The 20,589-nt window shown below is 38.9% G+C and overlaps 1 protein-coding gene across 1 annotated transcript; it reads left to right on the forward strand.

Annotated features, from left to right (window-relative positions):
* Positions 1 to 1,741: 1,741 nt before the first annotated feature.
* On the forward strand, positions 1,742 to 16,668 carry LOC121951037 (cAMP-responsive element modulator-like). Its single transcript, XM_042497211.1, has 8 exons — positions 1,742 to 1,835; positions 3,573 to 3,689; positions 3,859 to 3,984; positions 7,586 to 7,674; positions 7,787 to 7,929; positions 8,818 to 9,006; positions 14,158 to 14,317; positions 14,835 to 16,668. The coding sequence occupies exons 2-8, from the start codon at positions 3,582 to 3,584 to the stop codon at positions 14,977 to 14,979; spliced, it is 960 nt and encodes a 319-aa protein (XP_042353145.1). The 5' UTR covers positions 1,742 to 1,835; positions 3,573 to 3,581; the 3' UTR covers positions 14,980 to 16,668.
* Positions 16,669 to 20,589: the final 3,921 nt, after the last annotated feature.

Below are 20,589 nucleotides of genomic sequence, written 5' to 3' on the forward strand. Positions count from 1 at the left end.
GGCTCAGCCAAGTTTTTCCACGTCTTCCTGCAGTGAACGTCACAGCAACTTATGTATCTTGTTACAATGCAATGTTTTGTTGGGAAACCTTGGGTCTCGGCAATTATGTGGATGCCACTTGACACCAAGTAAACCCTCCCATAGCAAGGGCCCTCCCCTGGCAAGGGTACGCCCAGCAAGGAAATGCACCATGCCAAGCTGCAAAAACTTCACAAGGAATGGTTAAGGTAACGTGATAAGGAGCTCAGTTCATCGACCTGGCCTCAACATTCCCCAAGATCCCAACAATCAAGCAGTCATAGGACATGTTTGTTCCCCAACCCACAGGACACAAAGAATTCACTGCCTGATATCCCCAGAGGTCCTGTGTTCATGCCTCGGCAGGTCAGGGCCAAGTCTAAACTAAATAAGGAGGTTCCACTGTGGATTGTACTTGCCTCTGGGATACTGGTATGCCCAACAATTGCTTGATTTTTTGGGATCTGGGGAAGTTAGAAGTCAGACTGATGCCTTGAGTTCTTTGTCACGTTTCTCTGGCCTTCACTGTGCAGTTTAATGGTGGGGCATGGCACATTGTCCCGCAAGGGGTGCACTGTCATTGGCAATTAAAGGAGCGTGCATGAATACCAGGACCCAATGATTCCCAGCAGGACATTGCATTGTAACGAGAATACCAACATTATTCACTTCACCTGTCAATCATTTTAATGTTGTGGCTCACTGGTGGAGAAACTTCATAATGACGAGTTACATACATACATACATTCTCAGGAAGTAAAGCCTCAGTATTCTGATTATTGCACATAAACAGTCAGTCAGTCATTTTCTGTAACCGCTTGTGCTCGTAAGGGTCGCGGGCGGAAGGCGGGGTACACCCTGGACAGTTCGCCAGACCATCGCAGGGCTGACACAGTCACGCACATAAACATACTTGTGAAATTTGAACATTTTTTGTTAACTTTGCACTCTTAAGTGCCTACTGCTGCTAATGACACTAATATGAAGATTTAGACTTATTCTACATTTATAAGCTTTCCATTTATCTGTTGAAGGAAATGCTTCAGTATAAACACTATGTAAGTCTGAGTGTTAGAATAAATTGATCATATTGTATGCCCCCCTATTTTTTAGTGTTGTTGCTTTTATCCTCCAGTAGATGGCAACATTACTCTAGTCTGTAAACATGTGACTCACCATAGAAAAACACTTTAAAGCATCCCCAAATGATATAAAAATTGCAAGTCAGATTACATTATTGCAAATTTGAGTCATGTTTCCTTGTTTGAATTGAAATGAATTGTTAATGTGTTGGGCTATGTCCTAAGTTTAGTTTTTTTTAGACAAGACGTGTATTTAACTGAATTTGATTTAGCATTCAGGTATATATTTTCTGTTGCTATTGCAAAGTGAAATCCGTCCACTTCTTGTGATAGGCACACATTTTGCAGTCGAGTTGAACTTTCTTTAGGCTTATCCGGTGGCTGTGTAAACAATGTGGCTTGGTCCAACACAGAAGAGTTATTAGAAGGTCTTTCAATCATTACACCATATATTGAAATGGTTTGTGCTGTGCGGTGTTAAAACTCTCATTTACCGTCCATTTGAAATTCTCACAAGACTTTGTCCGCTGGCCGTTTACGCCGTGCATAGCGAACTCGGAAGTAGGTGGGAGTGAATGATCTCACTCCACCTATGCACTCTTCGACGTTAAACTGACTCGTCGGTCGACATTTTTGGCACAGCATCATCAGCGCTGACGTGAGACTACGTGAGCGAAGGCACAGGCCGTCCACCCATACTGTAATTAGTGACGAGTCAGACTACGTAAAACTTCGGTAAGTCACAGCAAAGCTGTCACATTTTTGCTCAGCGCCGGGCGGGCAGAGTCGAGGGGCAATGTGCAAACACGTCTGCGGTGATAAACTTTTCATTAAAACTTTGCTCTGCGAACAGGCTGATGTATTAGCCGATCAACACGGAGCGAAAACGGCTCTCAGTTAGCTCCGCTGGTAGCAGCTCCTCTCTGTAAGTCTGCAGAGCTGCGTCATGTCAGACGGAGTGAAATGGTATCGGAAGTTTGAGCGAGAGGTGTCTCTTCAAAATAAAATATTCCATATTAAAATGCACTATTGCTTCTTTATTTTAGAAATTTCTCTTAAATGTATTTTCTTAGATTTTTTGCGATAATAAAGCGTTACATCTTTGAAATCAAGTTTAGAAATGGATCGGAGGGGAGCTCATATAGACTACAGATATTTTTATTGTAATATTACAAAAAACGGAAGTCATATTTGCCGTTAAGATATTTGTTTTGAGCATTGAGATTGATAAACTTGATAATTCATAATTCATGCCAATAAAACAAGAAGTGGAAATTGTGTACATGTTGGAGGTTTACATTTAGGCTACAGAAAACGAAAATGTGCTAGCTGTCATTTGCAATAAACCTTCTTAAAGTTTGCAACTGAGCATTTCCAGGGTCTGTATTTCTTTGATTAGGCTTTAATATAATTTTAATCTCTCTGATTGCATGTTTGCACTGATATAACACTTTCTAATTAGACGATTGAGTAGCAGATTGTAGAAAACATTAACTTGAGTTAGTGCTTGAAACCGATCTTTATCAAACAGGGGCCCTGTAGTTGAACATGAGGGTCCCTGATGTGAACATTTTGGATGTATTATTTGAACCTCAATCTCTGACAATGGCTGTTGACATCAGTCCGATCTTGGTAACTGTCAGCCTCCAAACTTTATGATCTCTGTTGTTTGATCTCTGGTTCAAGAGGATGTCTGAAGGTAAAGTTTTTTCACAAAAACACATTTTCTACAGTTAAATTAATGTCTTCACATCTTTTCTCCTTAGCTGTTTTGCCCTTTTTCTTTGCAAAAAAGACACATCATTCTGACTTCTGAGCAAACTATAGGGTCTCCTGTTCTGAATTGGATGTGTGTTCACTGTGTTGAACTGTACCAAAAACAGTTTTGTGTAAAGGTTTTCATTCCCTTGCAATACTTTTATGTTTTGTTTTTTATGTTGCGGTGGTAAACAGCTCAGAAATAAAGAAAATCCAAGTTAATTGCATGTTATAAAAGGTTTCTCATGGTCAAGAACAAACTCCTTTTTGAAGGAGGGTGAGATCTTGTGTAACAAAGAGAAAGTACTGCACTGTAAAAAGAAACTATTTCTTTTCACTTAAAAAATCTAGTGTCTGTGCTACCTTAAATGCTCAAGTTGACTGAATTTAAGAAGACAAGTTGAATCATTACAAAATTACCTCAACTTGTCTTCTCATATTCAGTCAACTTAAAATTTTAAGGCAGCCCAGACACTTGCTTTTTTCGCTCTCAGTTAAAACAGTTTCTTTTTACAGTGTGTGTATAATTAGTCCTAAGAGAAGCAAGTCTGGTATCACATGAAAAGACAATCATGTGTTTGAGATTCTTGATACTGGTACCGGAGAAGGAACTACAAGAGATTTGTGATATTAGTACTAGAGAAGAAACCACAATAAAAGCCTTTGTCAGCACTATTAAAAATATGCTTGTGTGTCCGTTTTGTGTCTGTCTAGTGACTGACCATGGATTCTTCAGTTTCACCTCAGCTTGACAACAATTTTAATGAGTCAGTGACAGACGGAGAGGAGAACCACAGCGAAGACAGTCCATCTCCTGCAGCCCCTCCTCAGGTGCTAACACACACTTTGTTATAAAGTGATTGAAACTGACAGAAAGGCATTACTTGGGTATTTATAGACATTACAATCCATGAAAATGTTGACTGAATTATTAGTTTAATCTTCTTTTACACCACACATAATGTTCCTCTGGTGGGATTGTCTTATTTTGTACCCGCAGGTGTCAGCAGGGTCTCCTGGCGTGACTGTTGTCCAGTTGTGTGATGGTCAGACTGTGCAGGTTCAAGGGGTCATCCAGGCCCCTCAGACCTCCGTCATACAGTCACCACAAGTCCAGACTGTGCAGGTGAGAGCATGCGACGGTCTCTGCCAGGATTCACACTCATATTAAGTGTCAGCTTCTTTTATACAAATGAGACCAGGCTGATCTGTTTCGATACTGGATATTAACAACACATTTTGACTACAGGGAGTATGCATTAAAATACCATAATCAAAGAGTACTGCTTTCAAGTTTTTTGGTGTCTGAATTAATCTTCAAGTCATTCAAGACGAGCCCAAGTTGAGTTTTAATTTTGTCATAGCAATATTCAAGTGATTCAAGACAATTCCAGTTTAAGGTTTAAGTCAGAAAAGACAACTCCAGGTCAGGTATCAAGTCTTTCAAGATAGAGCAAGCAAGTCTTTCACGTCAAATGTCAAGTCTGTAGTCTGTAGCTCAAGTCTCAAGTAACTGAGGACAAGTCCAGGTTAGGTCTTAAGTCTTTCAAGTTGTGAGACCAAGTCTCAGGTCTTTTATGTCAGATCTAAGCCAAGTCTCAAGTCTGTCAGGTCAAATCTCAAGTAACTGAAGATAAGTCCAGGTCAAGTTTCAAGTATTTTCAGTCAACTCTAAGCCAAGTCTCTGGTCTGTCAGAGCAAGTCTCCAGTCATTCAAGGTGATTTTGAGTCAAACTTCATGGTCAAGTCAGTAGCTGAAATGAACTGAAATGACTAAGTCATGTATTTTTTTCTGCCATAGCAAGTCTCAAGTCATTCAAGATTAGTGGTGAGTATTGCAAACTAGTACTAAATTGCTTCCACCTCCTGACTGGTCAGTACTGAAATGTTGATAAGCTCCTGGACAAACTGTGCTGCTTTTGTTATTTATGTAACCTTATTTCATTGCAACAAGGCTGACATTTTCAGATCCCTAATGATCCCCTCTCAGTGATGAAGCTGCTGGCGTTAGGCAGTTGCGTTTGACATTGTATAAGTGTGTGTTTACATTCTGCGCTCTCCAGTCATGGCTGACAGAGCGAAATGTTGCTAACTGTGTGCTCACTTTACAAAATTAAATGAAAACTAGTTTAAATGCAACATGTAAAAATGTAATTGCATGCACAGGGGGTAACACCAACAACCTCACCTCAACACATCTGAAACAGTGCTGCCAGTTTGACTGCTTTAGCAAAGCAGCTGCTGCATTTTCGTCCTCAGTGCAGCCTGGTGGGATTTGCCAAACTAAGATGCCAGCTCGTTATCGATATAAAAATAAGTCAGTAGTTATTTACTTAGGACAAAGCTAGAATCTGTTTTAAGCACTTTTAATTTATGTTCCTAAATAATCCCACAGACAAAGGGTTTGTTTATAAATCCAATTAAACGCTCTACACTAAAATGATAATGTTTAAAGAGAAGGAGCGTTCTATTTTCATATAAATCAATGCACCATTTAAGTCCACTTTAATTGTGCCTTGTTTGTGCCAGAGCGCATTCTGGTGTTTATAAGACAATTAAATAATGCACCAGTATGAGCTGTCATGACAACCAGAGCTAACTAATTTTGTATTGAGTATGGTTGTTAATATTATCACCTGTAGGGATATGACCATAACCATTAACCCTGATGTAACAACTGTTGAATTTTTTCATGTCATGTCTTTATTTTTGGCACCAAATAATGGGGAGAGTACTGATAAATATCAGTACTGACAGGCAATATCCATAATTAAAACCTAATGATGCCCAACCATATATAACACAACTCCAAGCCAAGTCTCAACAACAAGTTTCAAGCAAAGGAACAAGTGTCAGGTTCTCTATTGTAAAGAAAAATGGAGTGGTGATGTCAGAGCTGGTGAGTCAGTGAATGACGATTTAGGTGCCATGTGTAGGAGCTACTCTGCAGTGCTTGTGCTCTAATGCAGTGTATCTGTTAATAGGATTGTGAGCGGTTAGGTGCTGAGTTTAAGCTCATCAACCTTCACATTCAGGAGATGTTGTTTTTGCGTCTGGGCAGGACGACAGCTCCACAAACTGTTGGCACGTCAGACAACACTGACCCGTGGGGTGAAGCTGTCCAAACGCTGGCCAAAGTTGCATTGGGATTTTTATGCCCCTGTGTAGGTGATAGCCCACCAGAGGCATCATGAGGGGAATTTCTTTAAATTTGGCACAAATGTCCACCTGGACTCAACAATGAACTGATTAGATTTTGGTGGTCAAAGGTCAAGGTCAGTGTGGCCTTGCATCCATCTCATTCTCGAGAACATAATATCTCAAGAACAGCTTTAAGAGTTTCCTTAAATTTGGCACAAACCTCCACTTAGACTCAAAAGTTAACAGATTGGTAATTGGTGGTTGAAGGTAGAAAGTCAGTGACCTCATGAAACATGTTTTTTGCCATAACTCAAGAATTCATACACTGATTATGACAACATTTCACAATGCTTAATAGCATATATAAATAAAATGATTGCAATTTATATTCAAAAGTGTAAGGTCAACTTCAATGTGACTTCATAATTTTCTACAAAAACACTTCACACTTTACATTAAGTTTTCACTGAATAATGTAGTGTAGATGCAGATGTTTCAGCATTTTCAGTACATGAACAAAGCAGTTTGTAGATAGGAATCGAAATAACGCTCCCCCTCACATTTGATCAGATAACACGTTGCAGCAGATTTTTGTCACATGTGCAGCTAGATTTGCAAAGTGCAGGTTACTTTGTCATTTCATGAAAAGTCTCTTTACGGAGAAATTGGTCAGGAAGGAGATCAAAGCCGTGAGCTGCGAAGTGAAACAGCAGATGTCAGCCACAAAGTGGTTTAGTGAAATGATTTCAAAGTACCCTGTTACATCATATCAGGGAGCTTCATCAATAACAAGTTTGACTTTATTGTAGCTGAACTTTCACAGTAATTATCACATTGTCCTGGAAAATAATATCCAGTGTCAGTGATTCTTAAAGCACAGTTCTGATTGAGCCTGTTGTTGTCTCCAAACATCTGGAGGCACATTCAGGACTGAATATTGTGTGTGCAACAGCCAAAACTTATTTCTATACTTTGACATTATTCTGCTTTTCTAGTGTAAGCCTAACAAGCATGAGTAACTTTCATTCCAATTATTATTAATAAATGGACATGGATATGCTTTTGTTTAGCCTGGCATAAATCAGACTTGTCCTTTGTCCTGCACAGACATTGTCCTCTAACTGGGCCAAGGCACCCTTTGTGTTAATAACACACAACCATTACTCACCAGTGTGAGTCATAAAAGCAACTGATTGATGACATATAACCAGGTCAAATTCATGTTTGTTATTATTCCAACATAATGAAAATGTAAACCTGTTTATTCATGCCACCATGAAACTATGCCTGGAGAAAGCAGGGCGTTTACTCACACATTCACAAATAATTACACGGTATATAGCGCTCTCAAGTGTTGACATGTTGTGTTGGGTTTAAAGATAATAAAAACGCTGCTCTAATCCCTTCTTTGACATCATTCTTGTCATTCACATTTTGTTGTATCAAACACACAAGTTTACTCACTAAAGTCTATGTACAGAAAGCAGCACCCCCTCAGTGCCAACATTTAACACCAGAGATGTTACCATAAAAAAACAATATTGAAGATTACTCACCACTTTCCAATCCTGCTTTTTTTGAGACAGATTGCCACTGTAGCTGAGCTGGAGGATGACGAGTCAGTCACGGACACCCAGAAGAGACGGGAACTTCTCTCCAGGCGTCCGTCTTATCGGTGAGAAGATGTCTACATTAGATGAGCAAAATAAACAGTGTAAAGTGTGTTGAGTCAGATAATGTTGAACTGCCTGTATGGAATCATGTTAAGGAACTCTCTTTTCCTGCAGAAAAATACTCAACGAGCTTTCATCGGATTCGCCAGCAGTTCCAAAAATTGATGAGGAGAAGACGGAGGAGGAGGCGCCGGTCTCCAGTGCTGTCTCAGCATCAGTGCCAACCTCCATCTATCAGACCAGCTCAGGACAATATAGTCAGTACACACATCTACAGGGATATGAGCCGAAATTGAGCCATCTTCTGCATATGGAGTTTGTAGTTTATCCACCCTCACAGTCTACTGTTTTACAGAGGGTTGTATTTTTAGTTCATTAGATCGTTGCAACTGTGGGTAAAGTCACATGTTATTAAGGCTGGGCAATATGGAGAACTTCAAACAACATATTTTGACCAAATAACTTGATAACATGATGATATTACAGGGTTGACTATTGGTGCTTTCATAAAATATTTATTTATTTTTTGTGTAGAGTAGCATTTATATGCAGTGTTCATAACCAGGAAAAGACAACACATACAATATCCAAAATCTCATACAATATCTAGTGTCCTATCACAACATTGATATAATAAATATAAATGGCTTAAAATACAACAGTACCCAGGTGCCTCAGTGCTGTTGCCATGGAGAACAACCAGAAGCACAAATCCAATCATATTCAAAAAGCTTTCTTCTGTAAATCAGGAACAGAAAACAGCATCATAGCTGCTGCATTTGCTGTAAATAATCTCTGCAGGAATTTCATTTTAAGCATTATAATAAAAAAAAGTGCTGCTGCAATGCTCCTTGGGTGTTGCAGTTTACCTTTTTCATAAAGTCTTTGTGTACACAGTTTTAGACCGCTGACTTAAATTTACTACGTTTATGTTCCAACTGAGTTTTTTGTATTTACTGAAGATTCAACCATGACAGTGCCATGTCTAATGAAGCCTTGCAAGTGCTTCAGCTGTCAGTAACCTTACATTTTCGTTGAGAAACATGATGAAACCTTTGCTTTCCAAATTTTAAATACCTGATATAACAAACTTCCATTTCATTTACACTGCAGCCTAGTTATCACTGAACTTTGACCCCACACAGTTGCGATTACTCAGGGGAGAGCCATCCAGTTGACTAGCCCTGGAGTTGAAGCCCTGCAGGGGGCCCAGACCTTGACGGTGGCCAGCTCTCCCAACCCGCAGCCCGGAGCCACAATCCTGCAGTGTGCAGCTCAACCCGGAGACTCCCCACAGCAACTCTACATACAGGGAGGACAGGTGCTCGTCCAAGGTAAGATTCGATTTTGAAATTTAATGTGTGCTTGTCCACAAGAAAATTTGGAATTGCGTTGCAAAGGAACACGGAAGAGATTCAAGGGAATAACATTCATTTCAATAGTGACATAGCATAAATTGAGGTTTATAAGATAACAGTCTGTGTAAATCACATTTAACATGATAATCCTCAATTGAAGCCATGGGATTAAGATGTAGAAGAAATTGTGGGATTGTGTTAAAGAAAATGTGCAAGATGCACACACACACACACACACACACACACACACAAAACAAATGACAAAGTATACATTCGTATCAGCATGAATCATTTTTGAGAACAGGTGCTCTTAATGTCAGGTGACTCTCTTTGAAGGAAGCTCTTGAATAAAACTGATGCTTTAAGCCTGTTTTATCAGAATATCTATTGGATTATTGAGATTTAATTGATGCTGTTTGAGTAATACCATCACAGATTAAATAATGGAGGCAGGTTTTACGAACCAGTGACTCATACTTGTGAGCTGTCACCATCAGAGTGCAGGTGAGAATTGCTTTCTTGGAGACTGTGACACAGTTATCTAATAGCTGAGTGATGGGCAGCCACATAAGTTGACTGTGTAATTACAGGGCAACATCTCAAGGACAATATGGAAAGCTAGAGACCACAGAGAAAAATATTTCACACCATTCTCCTGTTAACATGTTATCCATCTTGTCTTTGGCTATGTTTTGGAAAGAGTGGGGTTTATTTCATTGCGATTTTGGTTTTGGGATGGTTTATCCAACAGTTAACCTTTCTTGGTGAGACTTTCTTTGTTTTATGGTGCGACATATTCTCTGTTCTTGGACATTAGTGTGGATAAATTATCTTAATCCCTAAAAGTATGACTTTGTTGAAATGGATGTCATTTGGACTCCCTGAATGCTGAAGTAAGAGAACCTAAATAAAATGAAGCATTGGAATAAAATTAGATTTAAAAACAAAATGCGATATACACATAAAATGTGAAAAAATTAGCATACAGTATCAAGAACATAAATATAGAAGCGAACCCTTGGCAGCTGACAGTTTGCCAGAGCAATATTTATTGATAAAACAGTTGTCTTTTGCTAGATATGTTTTCCCCACAAATACAACATGCTAACATTATTAGCATAAGCCTATGACATTTTGTATTGCATAAATTAGCCTAGCAGCTAGCTGAGTTTTCCTCCACTCAAATTGAAGCCGGGAACAACAGCAACATTTAACAACGCTACATAATTTGGCTCCTTTATAACTCAAAAGGTTCGCAAACAAAACAATTATCTCACGCTAGACACGTTTTCCCCGCATATACAATAGGCTAATGATATTAGCTTACCACTATGACATTTTACATTGCATAAATTAGCCTATTGGCTAGCTGACTTTCCTCTACTCACATAAAGCCAGGATAAATCACACACAAGACTTAAAATGCTATTTTGTGCAAGCTTTGTTGTCATCACCGTTTATTTTTTCTTAACTGTGAATTTAAAGTAAATTTTGGTTATGATCCACCTTGCAAACTACCTCTATATTTTTCTGCAAATTAAGAAAATTGTATTGCTGTTACTGGAAGTGCAAAAAGCATCACTTCCTGTCCTATATCATGGCAGATAATTTTCACCGGTGAAGGCCCATCAGGCAGCCAAGTGTTTATTTAACAGCAAATAAAATCTTTTAACTTAAATCACCATCATGCTGTAGAATTATGAGTTGTTGTGATCACTTTAAATAATGTGAAACCTCAATTATCTTTATTCTCTCCACCATCCCTTCTCATGCCTTTTAAGACTCACAAAATTACTCCAATCAGGGTGCGCAACAGTTTGCACGGCAGCCACTTGGGACACAATATCCTCTTGTTTGTCGAGCGTCTCTGTAGTTGCGTCACTAGTGCTAAAAATACAACCCCTCCACTACCAACTCCCCCCTCCTTCTCTCTTTCCCTCCCTCCCTCTCTCTCTGCCTGCCCAGCTCACATTGTGTTTCTCTCTACTTCACCGTCTGATCCGCTGTTGGGGGGGAGGGTGGGAGGAACTCTAATCCAGGGTGTTTTACTGACTTCAGCGGGCAGGAGTGATGTCATTGTGATGTCAATGCCTGTAATTGTAATCGGGCTGCAAAGTTGACGAGTGACCACTCTGATGCTGAGAGAGCTGAGAGGGAGAAAGAGAGGTTCTAGTAGAGCAAGAAGGAATAAGGGTAGAAGAGTGTTTCTGTGTTGAGGTGTTTTGCTGCCGTGGTGCTGGATTATTGGAAACAAGAGATGGCTGTGACTGGGGATGAGACTGAGTCAGGTAGAGTTTCTCTCTCATACATATTTTTTTCATGTGCTATGTCCAGAAGTCACTTTTCTTTGACTCTTTGAGATATGTGTGCATGTATTGCATAATGTTGTGTGCTGTGTTTTTCAGCAAGGATTTTAAGTATTTTCAAGGTTACACCTGCAAATGAGCAGAGTGAATAAGAACATGTGGTATTTAGAGATTATTTTTTTTCAAATGTCAGAGCAAATCTTTATTTATTCAACTGCGAGAGCAAAACTTTTTCCTACAGAGAAATGTTTCTGAAATACTTCTGAATCACTTTTACTTCTTGCATTGTGAAATTAGGGAAGAAACATGCCAGAGATTGGACAGCTCCCTTTTCTATTTCACCACAGGAAAAGCTCTATGACAGTTCAGGGTTGTGCTGTAAAAAAAGAAAAAAAAAAGATTGTTGGGTTATCGGCAACGATATGTTCCTGTCAGTCTGTATCCCGCTGTTTAAACACACACACACACACACACACACACACACACACACACACACACACTCACTTACACATATACCAAAAGTCTGCTCTCTGAACCACTCCACTGGCTGTCAGGCAGAAAAGCAAAGGTGGGGGGTAAAGGGGCGGGTGGCAGCAGGGGGGGCAAGATAGTTGTCTGTTTGACGTCACTCCAGTTTCCTGGAACAGAGGCCAGGCAGGGAAGAGAGAATGCAAAACGGGCGAGTGAGACGCACACACTGACGTCAGCACAACGCGAGTCACTCTGTTATCACAATGACAGAGAAAGAGAGAGACGCTCTGTGTGTGTGCGTGTGTGTGCGTGTGTGTGCGTGTGTGTGTGTGTGCGTGTGTGTGTGTGTGTGTGTGTGTGTGTTCACACCTGCTGTGTCTCTTTTTGAATGAGTGTGTGTGTGTGTGTGTGTGTGTGGACTGGAAGGGAGAAGACAGAAACTTCTCAGGAACAAAGTGAAGAAGAGAAACTGAAATGGTGAGAGACAGCAGGCAGAGCAGTTAACAGTTGAGTCATCTAATTGATGAGTCAACTCAAACAGCACATAAACCGCATCCCCAAAGCTGCTTTTTTTTCCAGAAGCAGTGTCACTTTTAATGAGAAATGCAATAAACTGCTGGTCATGAGTAGCACACAGTGGTTCACATGGGGGTAAACACACCAAAAACCTCAGGCACACACACACACACACAAGTGAAGTAACCTGCTAATGCCCATGACAGGTCTGAGGAGGAAATTTACCATGTATATACCATGAATTTGTTCTCTTAAATAAATGATAGGTGCATTAACTAACAGATCATAATGATAACCATTTTTATTAACCTACTCATTTATTTATATCTATATACAGTAACAGTAATAAAGCAACCACCTTATTCCTGTTTGCAAAATGAGAAAAAATGTAAAGTTAAATCTCAAATAATAAAATTATTTTTTAAAAGTTGACACAGACATAAGTTGCAATTACAAAAGGTACATTATCTACTGACTTGACAGAAGATAAACACATTTACAACTGTTAAACAGTCCCTAACTGACAGGAGTAGACAGAAAAACTAGCAGCTTAAGTTTCAGCCACTTGAGACTAATCCTTGATCATGAATTACTCATTCGTGTGCACAGTTGAAGTCATTCAAGATCAGAAATTATTAATTTGTCCACTCATGTACTCCTGACACCTACTGTGCTACGTAAAGATCTCAACACGTGGAACAAAAACAAAACAAAACACTAAAAGGTAAGGATGTCCAGGCTGACTTATTTTGTTTTTGAGCCAGCATCTAGTGGCCATTAGAGGAACTGCAGTCTAAGTCATGTCCCAAAGGCTTTAAGATTTTGACGTGGATTTTATTTTACAAATAAATACATGTATTCCAAAGCTCTTAGTTGCTGCCCTGTAACAAGTTGTATAAGATACAAAATAACCGTTCATTTTGATCAGCTCACTCTGCACCGTTGTATTGTGCACCTTCATGATAACAACAGCAGACAGAGACACAAGTGGAACTTTTTTTTTCTCGACAAGTCAGGTCATTTAAGAACAAATACCTTTTCACAAGGACAGTACTGATCACAGGAAATTCATCTTTTAAGGCAGGAAGGAGAGTGGATAAGCATTCTTGGCTAAGGTTGCTGTCTAACATCCTCTAAATCAGTCAGGTTTACTGCACTTCTAAAGGTCCAGTGTGTATTTTTTTTATTTAAACCAGTAAAAAGAGTGAATAAATCACATTCAACTTACAAATCAGTCACTCTTGGAGGTTTTTTTGGCATGTCAGTGAAGGGCTGCTAGCCTAGCACCTGCTAATACGTGCTCCTCTTGGATTTTAGCAGGAGCCTTATTATCCACAGAGATTTCTTCCTCTCCAAAACAAATGGACACAGTGATTTAAACCAGTAAAACACTGAATAAAGCAGTTTCATGTCAAAAAAAAAAAAAAGAAATCAGTGTTTTCTGGCGTTCATGTAGCGGAAAGGCTGCTAATTATGGTGGCTGATGTGAAAATGTGAATGGTCCTATCTAGAGCCAGTGTTTGGTTTGACTGTTTGACTGAGATTCTGTAGAAACACGGCGCTGCAACACGGGATTTCTATAAACAAGGACTTGCTCTCTATGTTGATAGCTAGATGAACGGATCATTCTAAGGTAATGAAAACACAACAGTTCTTATTTTATGGTGATTATTACGCTTAAGAAAACATATTCCATTTCTGTTATTTTATCCCCCTTAATCCTATATACTGGACCTTTAAAGTGAAAATGCAAAGAATCACACTATGTGATCAAATAGATGATGAGTAAAATTCAAAAGAAAGGTCTAATGCTTTTGTCCATCCTCCCCTATAGCTGCCACAGGAGATATACCGGCTTACCAGCTGCGTTCGCCCAACTCGGGCCTGGCTCAGAGCATCGTGATGGCTGCGTCCCCGGGCACTATGCAGAACCCCCCACAGCAGCATGCTGAAGAGGTCACCCGCAAGAGGGAGGTCCGACTGATGAAAAACAGGTAGGAGGTGGTGCCAAGAGATGGAGGGAGAATAATTGGATATAATTTAAAAAATAGCAGCAAGAGATGCTATTAGAAGCAACAACAAGTTGACACCTACAAACATGATTTATATGATTTTCAAATTCATGCTCTGAAATGAAGAGTCTCAACCAGGGCTCTGTGAAATGGAAAAGCCTGGACAGGCTGTCTGAAGGGTGAAGTTAGCACTTTTTTGGGTTGCCAAAGTGACAAGTCACAAGTATTGCAAAGGTCACAGCTGCAGCATGCTCCTTTTATAGATATGCAAATGTGTCCGTGCCCCCTGATTGTTCATGATTGAAAGGAAAATGCTGCAGCAGGTAAATGATTGACTATCTAGGAAAATTTAGACATTAATGTGGAAGCACTTTTAAAACAGAACTTGACAGTCTTAGAAACATGTGCTCCCTTGGATTGTGCATAGCTTGCATTTAGTCTGGAACCTAAATTTTCATCAAGCAACTCAAACATATTTTCCCTTTCTTTTCCTCTCCAGGGAGGCAGCTCGTGAGTGCCGCAGGAAAAAGAAAGAGTATGTCAAATGTCTGGAAAACCGCGTGGCCGTGTTGGAAAACCAAAACAAGACCCTGATTGAAGAGCTGAAAGCACTGAAGGACATTTACTGCCACAAAGCTGAGTAGCAGGGGCAGTGTGTGGTGAGGAGCTGAAGACAGTGCCGTTTACAAAGTGCTACAGCAAAACAAAAAAAAAAAGAAAAGACTCTGGAACAAAAACTGCTTTGACCGTCTTGGTGTCTCTGCTCACTCAGGCCTGGTTTATGCTGAATTCAGAGGTGTCCCAGGGAATTCGAACAGCTCGAGCTCGCCAGTTTTGCTCTTGTTTCTTATCTTGTGCTCTTTGCATGTGAAGACTCAAGTGTCGTACACACTGTGCTTGCAGTTTGCTTCGGTGCACGGGCGAAGCCAGCCAATGAGAGCCAGTGGTAGAAGAGGAACAGGAAGAGGAAATAAAGGTGCTTCCTGAAAATGTGCCGTCCAAGTACAGAGATTACGAAAAAAAATGACGGGGTCAGCCAGGTCCCGCTACCAGCAAGTTTCTCTGAGGTCAGACGAGGTGCACGCAAAGCTTCGCGGATCCACCACCAGCTGCAACAAGGCAACTCAACCGTGTTTACTTGATGTCACCTGCATCATTTACGCTTCTGTTTTTGGCTTTTTCATGCATTCCTTCATGTGAAAACGTAATATCTTTAAGCCTTTTTGTCAAGAAGTGACTTCCTGGATTTCGTCAATCTGTTTTCAGTTTTGTGAGGAAGTTGTCGATTTAGTCAAAGAGAACGAGAAGAATTCAAGATAAAAGTCCTTTTATGTTTGGGAGTTTATGCACAGACCCGCAAAATTGATTTCAAGCCGACGTGAAGCGGCGTTTACTGAATCAGAACTTGGTTAGCAAGTTATTTCTCATCACTAAAGTAAAGTTGATTGTAATATTTGAAATGACAGAGCACAAGTGCTCTTAAGTCAAAGCACAGAAAGTACCAAAGTGTCTGTGTGGATTCTAGCAGAATTCATATTCTATTACGTTTATTTAAAGAATTTCACTCCACGGGTTTATATATTCTACAACGAAAGCGAAAAGCTGTAAACATGCTACAAATTCTATATTATATATGGAAAACCCCAAAGTTTGTAAACCAGCAACTTAAAATGACTCTTAGCTCTAAGAATAAGTGTTGTGCTTTATTGTCAATGCAAACATCAGTTTTGTTTTTCAAATGATGGATATCCATTGTGGTATAAAACTGTATTTGATTATGGCTAGTTATTAAAATGCTCTGTTTAAAGGGTGATGCCAATTTTTCTTTTTCTTTTTCTTTTTTAATGTAAAGACATATTATTTTAACAATAATATATCATGTGTTAATGTTTCTGGTGATTTTGAAACGGCTTGCTTTTTCTTTTTCTGTCCATGTAGTCGTTGAGTTCGTTCCACTGAATATATTTTATTGAAAGATAACAGACCGTCTGTCATGGCTGCCAAAGCTCTTAAAGTAACAGTTAGGAATTTAACTACTGTTTAGCTCAATGACAACAGCATGATTCATCCTGTGGTTGTCTTGTCATGTACCAACCAAATGACCTGTCATGGTTTGCACTTACAGAGGAATGGCCTTTCGGGGAAATTCTATGAAAAAGGCACGTGGTAATAAAATCAAGTTTTCTTTGATATCAGCTGAGTTGAATTTCTCTGCATGTATTTTTTCTTGCCGTATCAAGCGGTTACCAGGTGTTCTCCTCTCAGTGTACTTCCTTGTTTTAATTGTAAAACCCAAACTATTTTTGTTTATCTAATAAAATATTCAAATGTGACACAGATTGTGACTTATTGCTCATCCAACTTCCTCCTCTTCAAGTCCAACTTTTCATGCAGGTGCAGTTAAGGGTGCACAAAACAAACTTGCTACCTCTGTCTGGTGGTAAGAGCTACTTCAATGTCTTGTATCAAAAGAAATAAAAATGACAAAAGAAGATGAAGTTTTGTTTTAAAATGTTTTGATTTAAAAAATCATTTATTTTGAAGGGGCAGAATGTTCTCCTATGTCATAGCTGCAGGTAAAGTTGTCATTGTGTTGTCATTATATTTGTCTCTAACTACACCTTCCCAGAGAAATAACATTAAAGAGATAGTTCACCCCTAAATAAAAAATACATATTTTAATTATCTCCTCCATCAATCTCGATTGTTTTTTGGGATTGTTTTTTGCGATTGTTGATTGCGAGTTGCTAAGTGCTGGGAATATTGACCATAGAGATGTCTGCCTTCTCTCCAATATAACAGAGCTAGATAGCACTCTGCTTGTGATGCTCAACTTGAAAAAACAAAGAAAGTTTGAAAAACTCCACAGCAACGCCTCGCCACTTCATTCACTCCGTCACTCTCTCACAAAGTACTAATTATGCCAAGGCTCTTGTGAAGTGAATACTTAGTGAATACTCTCATAGAAATATATATATTTGTATTTTATTTTCTATTCTATTTAAATTCACTATTTTTATTCTCTCCTTTATGTTAACTGTTTTGCGCTGAAACACTGAGTCATATTTCTTGTATATGTAAATGTACTTCTGATTCTGACTCTGATTCTAGAAATGAGGCCACAGCCATGATATGCGCAGTATACACACAGCTAATATCAGGGGTAAAGTATAATGTTGTTACTGCATACCATTAGCTGTTTCCATGTAGCTGTGCAGCCATGTGTTGCCTGAGGCAGGGGTGCAGTATGTCTTTTCGAGACAAGCGAATCTTGTGAAAGCACATTGGAACTCAGTGTACCATAACTGCACAAACGATTTGTCCAGTACACCCTGTATTGTTTGTTAACGCCTAAACACTGAAGTTTAAAGTCTCCCATTGTGAAATATTGATGTATAGGATAAAAACATCACAAGTAACATGAGTTTAAATGTCCAGTGTGAAGGAATTAGTGACATCTAGTGGTGAAGATGCAAGTTGCAACAGACTGAAACTTCTTTGTGCCAAGCCTGGAGAGAACTGCAGTGACTGATGCAAAAATGCAAATGCCCCAATAGAGAGCCAGTGTTTGATTTGTCCGCTCTGGGCTACTGCTAAAACAAACTTGGCAGACTCCGTAGAAGACGACCTGCTCTGTATGTAAATGTCAACTGCTCATTCTAAGGTAACAAAAAAAAAAAACACAATCGCTACTTTCAAGTGTTTATAAACTAATGACAACGTAATTATGAACATTGTGTTCAATTTATGCAAATATATACCTCCCTAAATCCTACACACTGGACCTTTAAGTTCAACTATCCATTCAGATTATTGGCAATTAAGAAGAGTGAATGACTGCACCTTTTACTAATTTGAGGTGATTTTATAGGGATAGTGATTGACAGAAAAATATCTCACAGTGCCCATTACCCAGCAATCATAATTGCATATACAAAAATAACATAGAAAGCAAGAAATGTATCATTTAATTGAATAGTTCTTCCCCCCAGGTTTATGGATTTTATAGTTTATGAAGAATGAGCATACAATTTTGTTATGAAATGCTACTGACAAAAAAAAAAAAGAACGGAAGAAAAGAAAAGATATGATGGAGATGGGTTTGACTTTTTGAGGATATATAAAGCAATAGCACCACTTACTAAAATTTAACTCATATTTTTTAATCACTCCTCTTTGAACACCAGCATATTTCTAACATGGCAGTCTAAATTACTTGCGGGGGCCTGTTCTTTGTTTGGATTCAGCTCACCTCATGGGCCCCAGTGCAACCACAGCCTGCACAAATTTACTCCCCTGGCTTATTTAATTATCTTGTTTGTGGAGGTGTATGGCTTCTTTTTTTTGTTGATGTTTGTAAGTCATTGTAGCTCAAGGTGACAGGAGAGGAAGTTTGTCCATAACTTGTTTGTCAGGATGGTTATTTCCTCCAGTCTTGACAGGTCACAGATTGTGCAAAGTCGAGACGCAAACTTTGGGTTTTATTTTGGTTCTTTGCCAATAAATGTTAGCTCCTCTTTGCTAAATGTCTTCAGTTGCTTTGTATCTAACTGAACGGGACAAAAAGGAAACTGAGATTTCAGGAGCCTGTTAGATGAAATTACTTTTTAAATGGGGGTGCGCATGAAGAATAAATAGTTTCCATAGCAACCCCTGGCAATATGGCATTGACCTCGATGGGATTGACGGTGATAAAAGTAGATTTAGTTCTGTGTCTTTATTAAAGCTGATTTTTATTTACTTATTTATTTTTTTGCCTCAAATCATGTGTCTCTCCCTCTCATACATGCACATAAACTCTCTGCATGGAAAGATATAAATTGTTTTTTCTCACAATGACAACTTGCACCACAAACACAGATTTGGCTTCCTTTGTTATCACACACTGCACAAACACATACTCTCATTCAGAGAGAGAGAAAGTGATGAGCAGATTGTTGAAAGGGAGATTGCCTCTGAGGGAAACCTTGAAACTGCTGTTTATGAAGAGAAGACCTCGTTGCTCTCCAGCACTGAAGCATTTTATCTCTTTAATATTCTGCTTCTTCTCTTGATTTTTTGCTTCTTCTTCTTGATAATTCTCAGTTTTAACTGACATATGAAATTTTGATCACATATTTTTGCAGACTGTTCACCTTGTTTCAGTCAGCTGGATCAAACCTGATATTTATTACATTCAAGCAAATATGAACATTCCAAATGCATGGGGGACTTTGCTGTGTTATGGATCAATTAAACTGCTGTTAAAAAAAAGCACAATTCATTTTTCAGAAGTATTTACCTAACCTCTAATAAACCTCTTAATCCCCTGCATTTATAATTTTTCTCCTCTGGAGCCCAAAATATCAGTGTGGGAGGCTCTTTAATGTTTTATTTTGCTGCCTCTCAAACATCTTCATGGCCTTTGGTCCGCTGGCTGGAGTGGAAATTTCCACCTAGAGACTAACCGCCTACAAGCAGTAAAATAAACCTACTACCTAACAACATCAACAGTGATTGACTGTGGCAGTCGAGGAGGACCTCTGCTGTTCAACACACACTATTGCAACAGAAAGCTCAAATTTTGCCAAGAAAGGCTTTAAAAATCAAATTGAATTGAAAATTAGACTTAATGAAACTAAACCCCAAAATGACTTTTTTCCTGTTGAAAAACAATATGAATACGCAATTAGTTGTGTTATTGATTGATTCAGGTCTAACGCTTGACATTTGAGTGCAATGTATTAAAATTCTACATATTGTGTTATAAATATGCACCTCCAAAGGTTGAAACCTGGCTATTGCAAATGAATTTTGCCTTTGACTTATCCTGGGACCAGTATCAATCAATCAATCAAACTTTATTTATGTAGCACTTTTAATACAAAAAACAAAACAAGTGCTTTACAAACAGACAGATTAACCTCACATAAAAGAAAAATTGTCCCGCCACCCCACTATCCACCCCTCACCCTGCATAAGGTTAAAACATTAATCTAAATCTACATTAATGAACTAGATAACAACAGGAATTAACGACCGAGGAAACACTGTCTCATATGAGGAAACACTGGAGGTATGATGGAAGAATAAGAATAACAATAAAAAGAGAGTATAAAGCTAATACAAAATAAATAAACCTTATTAATTGAATAAATAACTATATAAAAGAATAAAATGTTATACTAGTTTAAAGAAACTCGGGCAAACTGTTCCACAGACGGGGCCATAATGATAAAAAGCTGCCTCACAGTATGTTTTGGTTCTCACTTTTG

This window comes from Plectropomus leopardus, chromosome 12 (assembly GCF_008729295.1).
Source record: "Plectropomus leopardus isolate mb chromosome 12, YSFRI_Pleo_2.0, whole genome shotgun sequence".
In the NCBI taxonomy this organism is placed as follows: Eukaryota; Metazoa; Chordata; class Actinopteri; order Perciformes; family Serranidae; genus Plectropomus; species Plectropomus leopardus.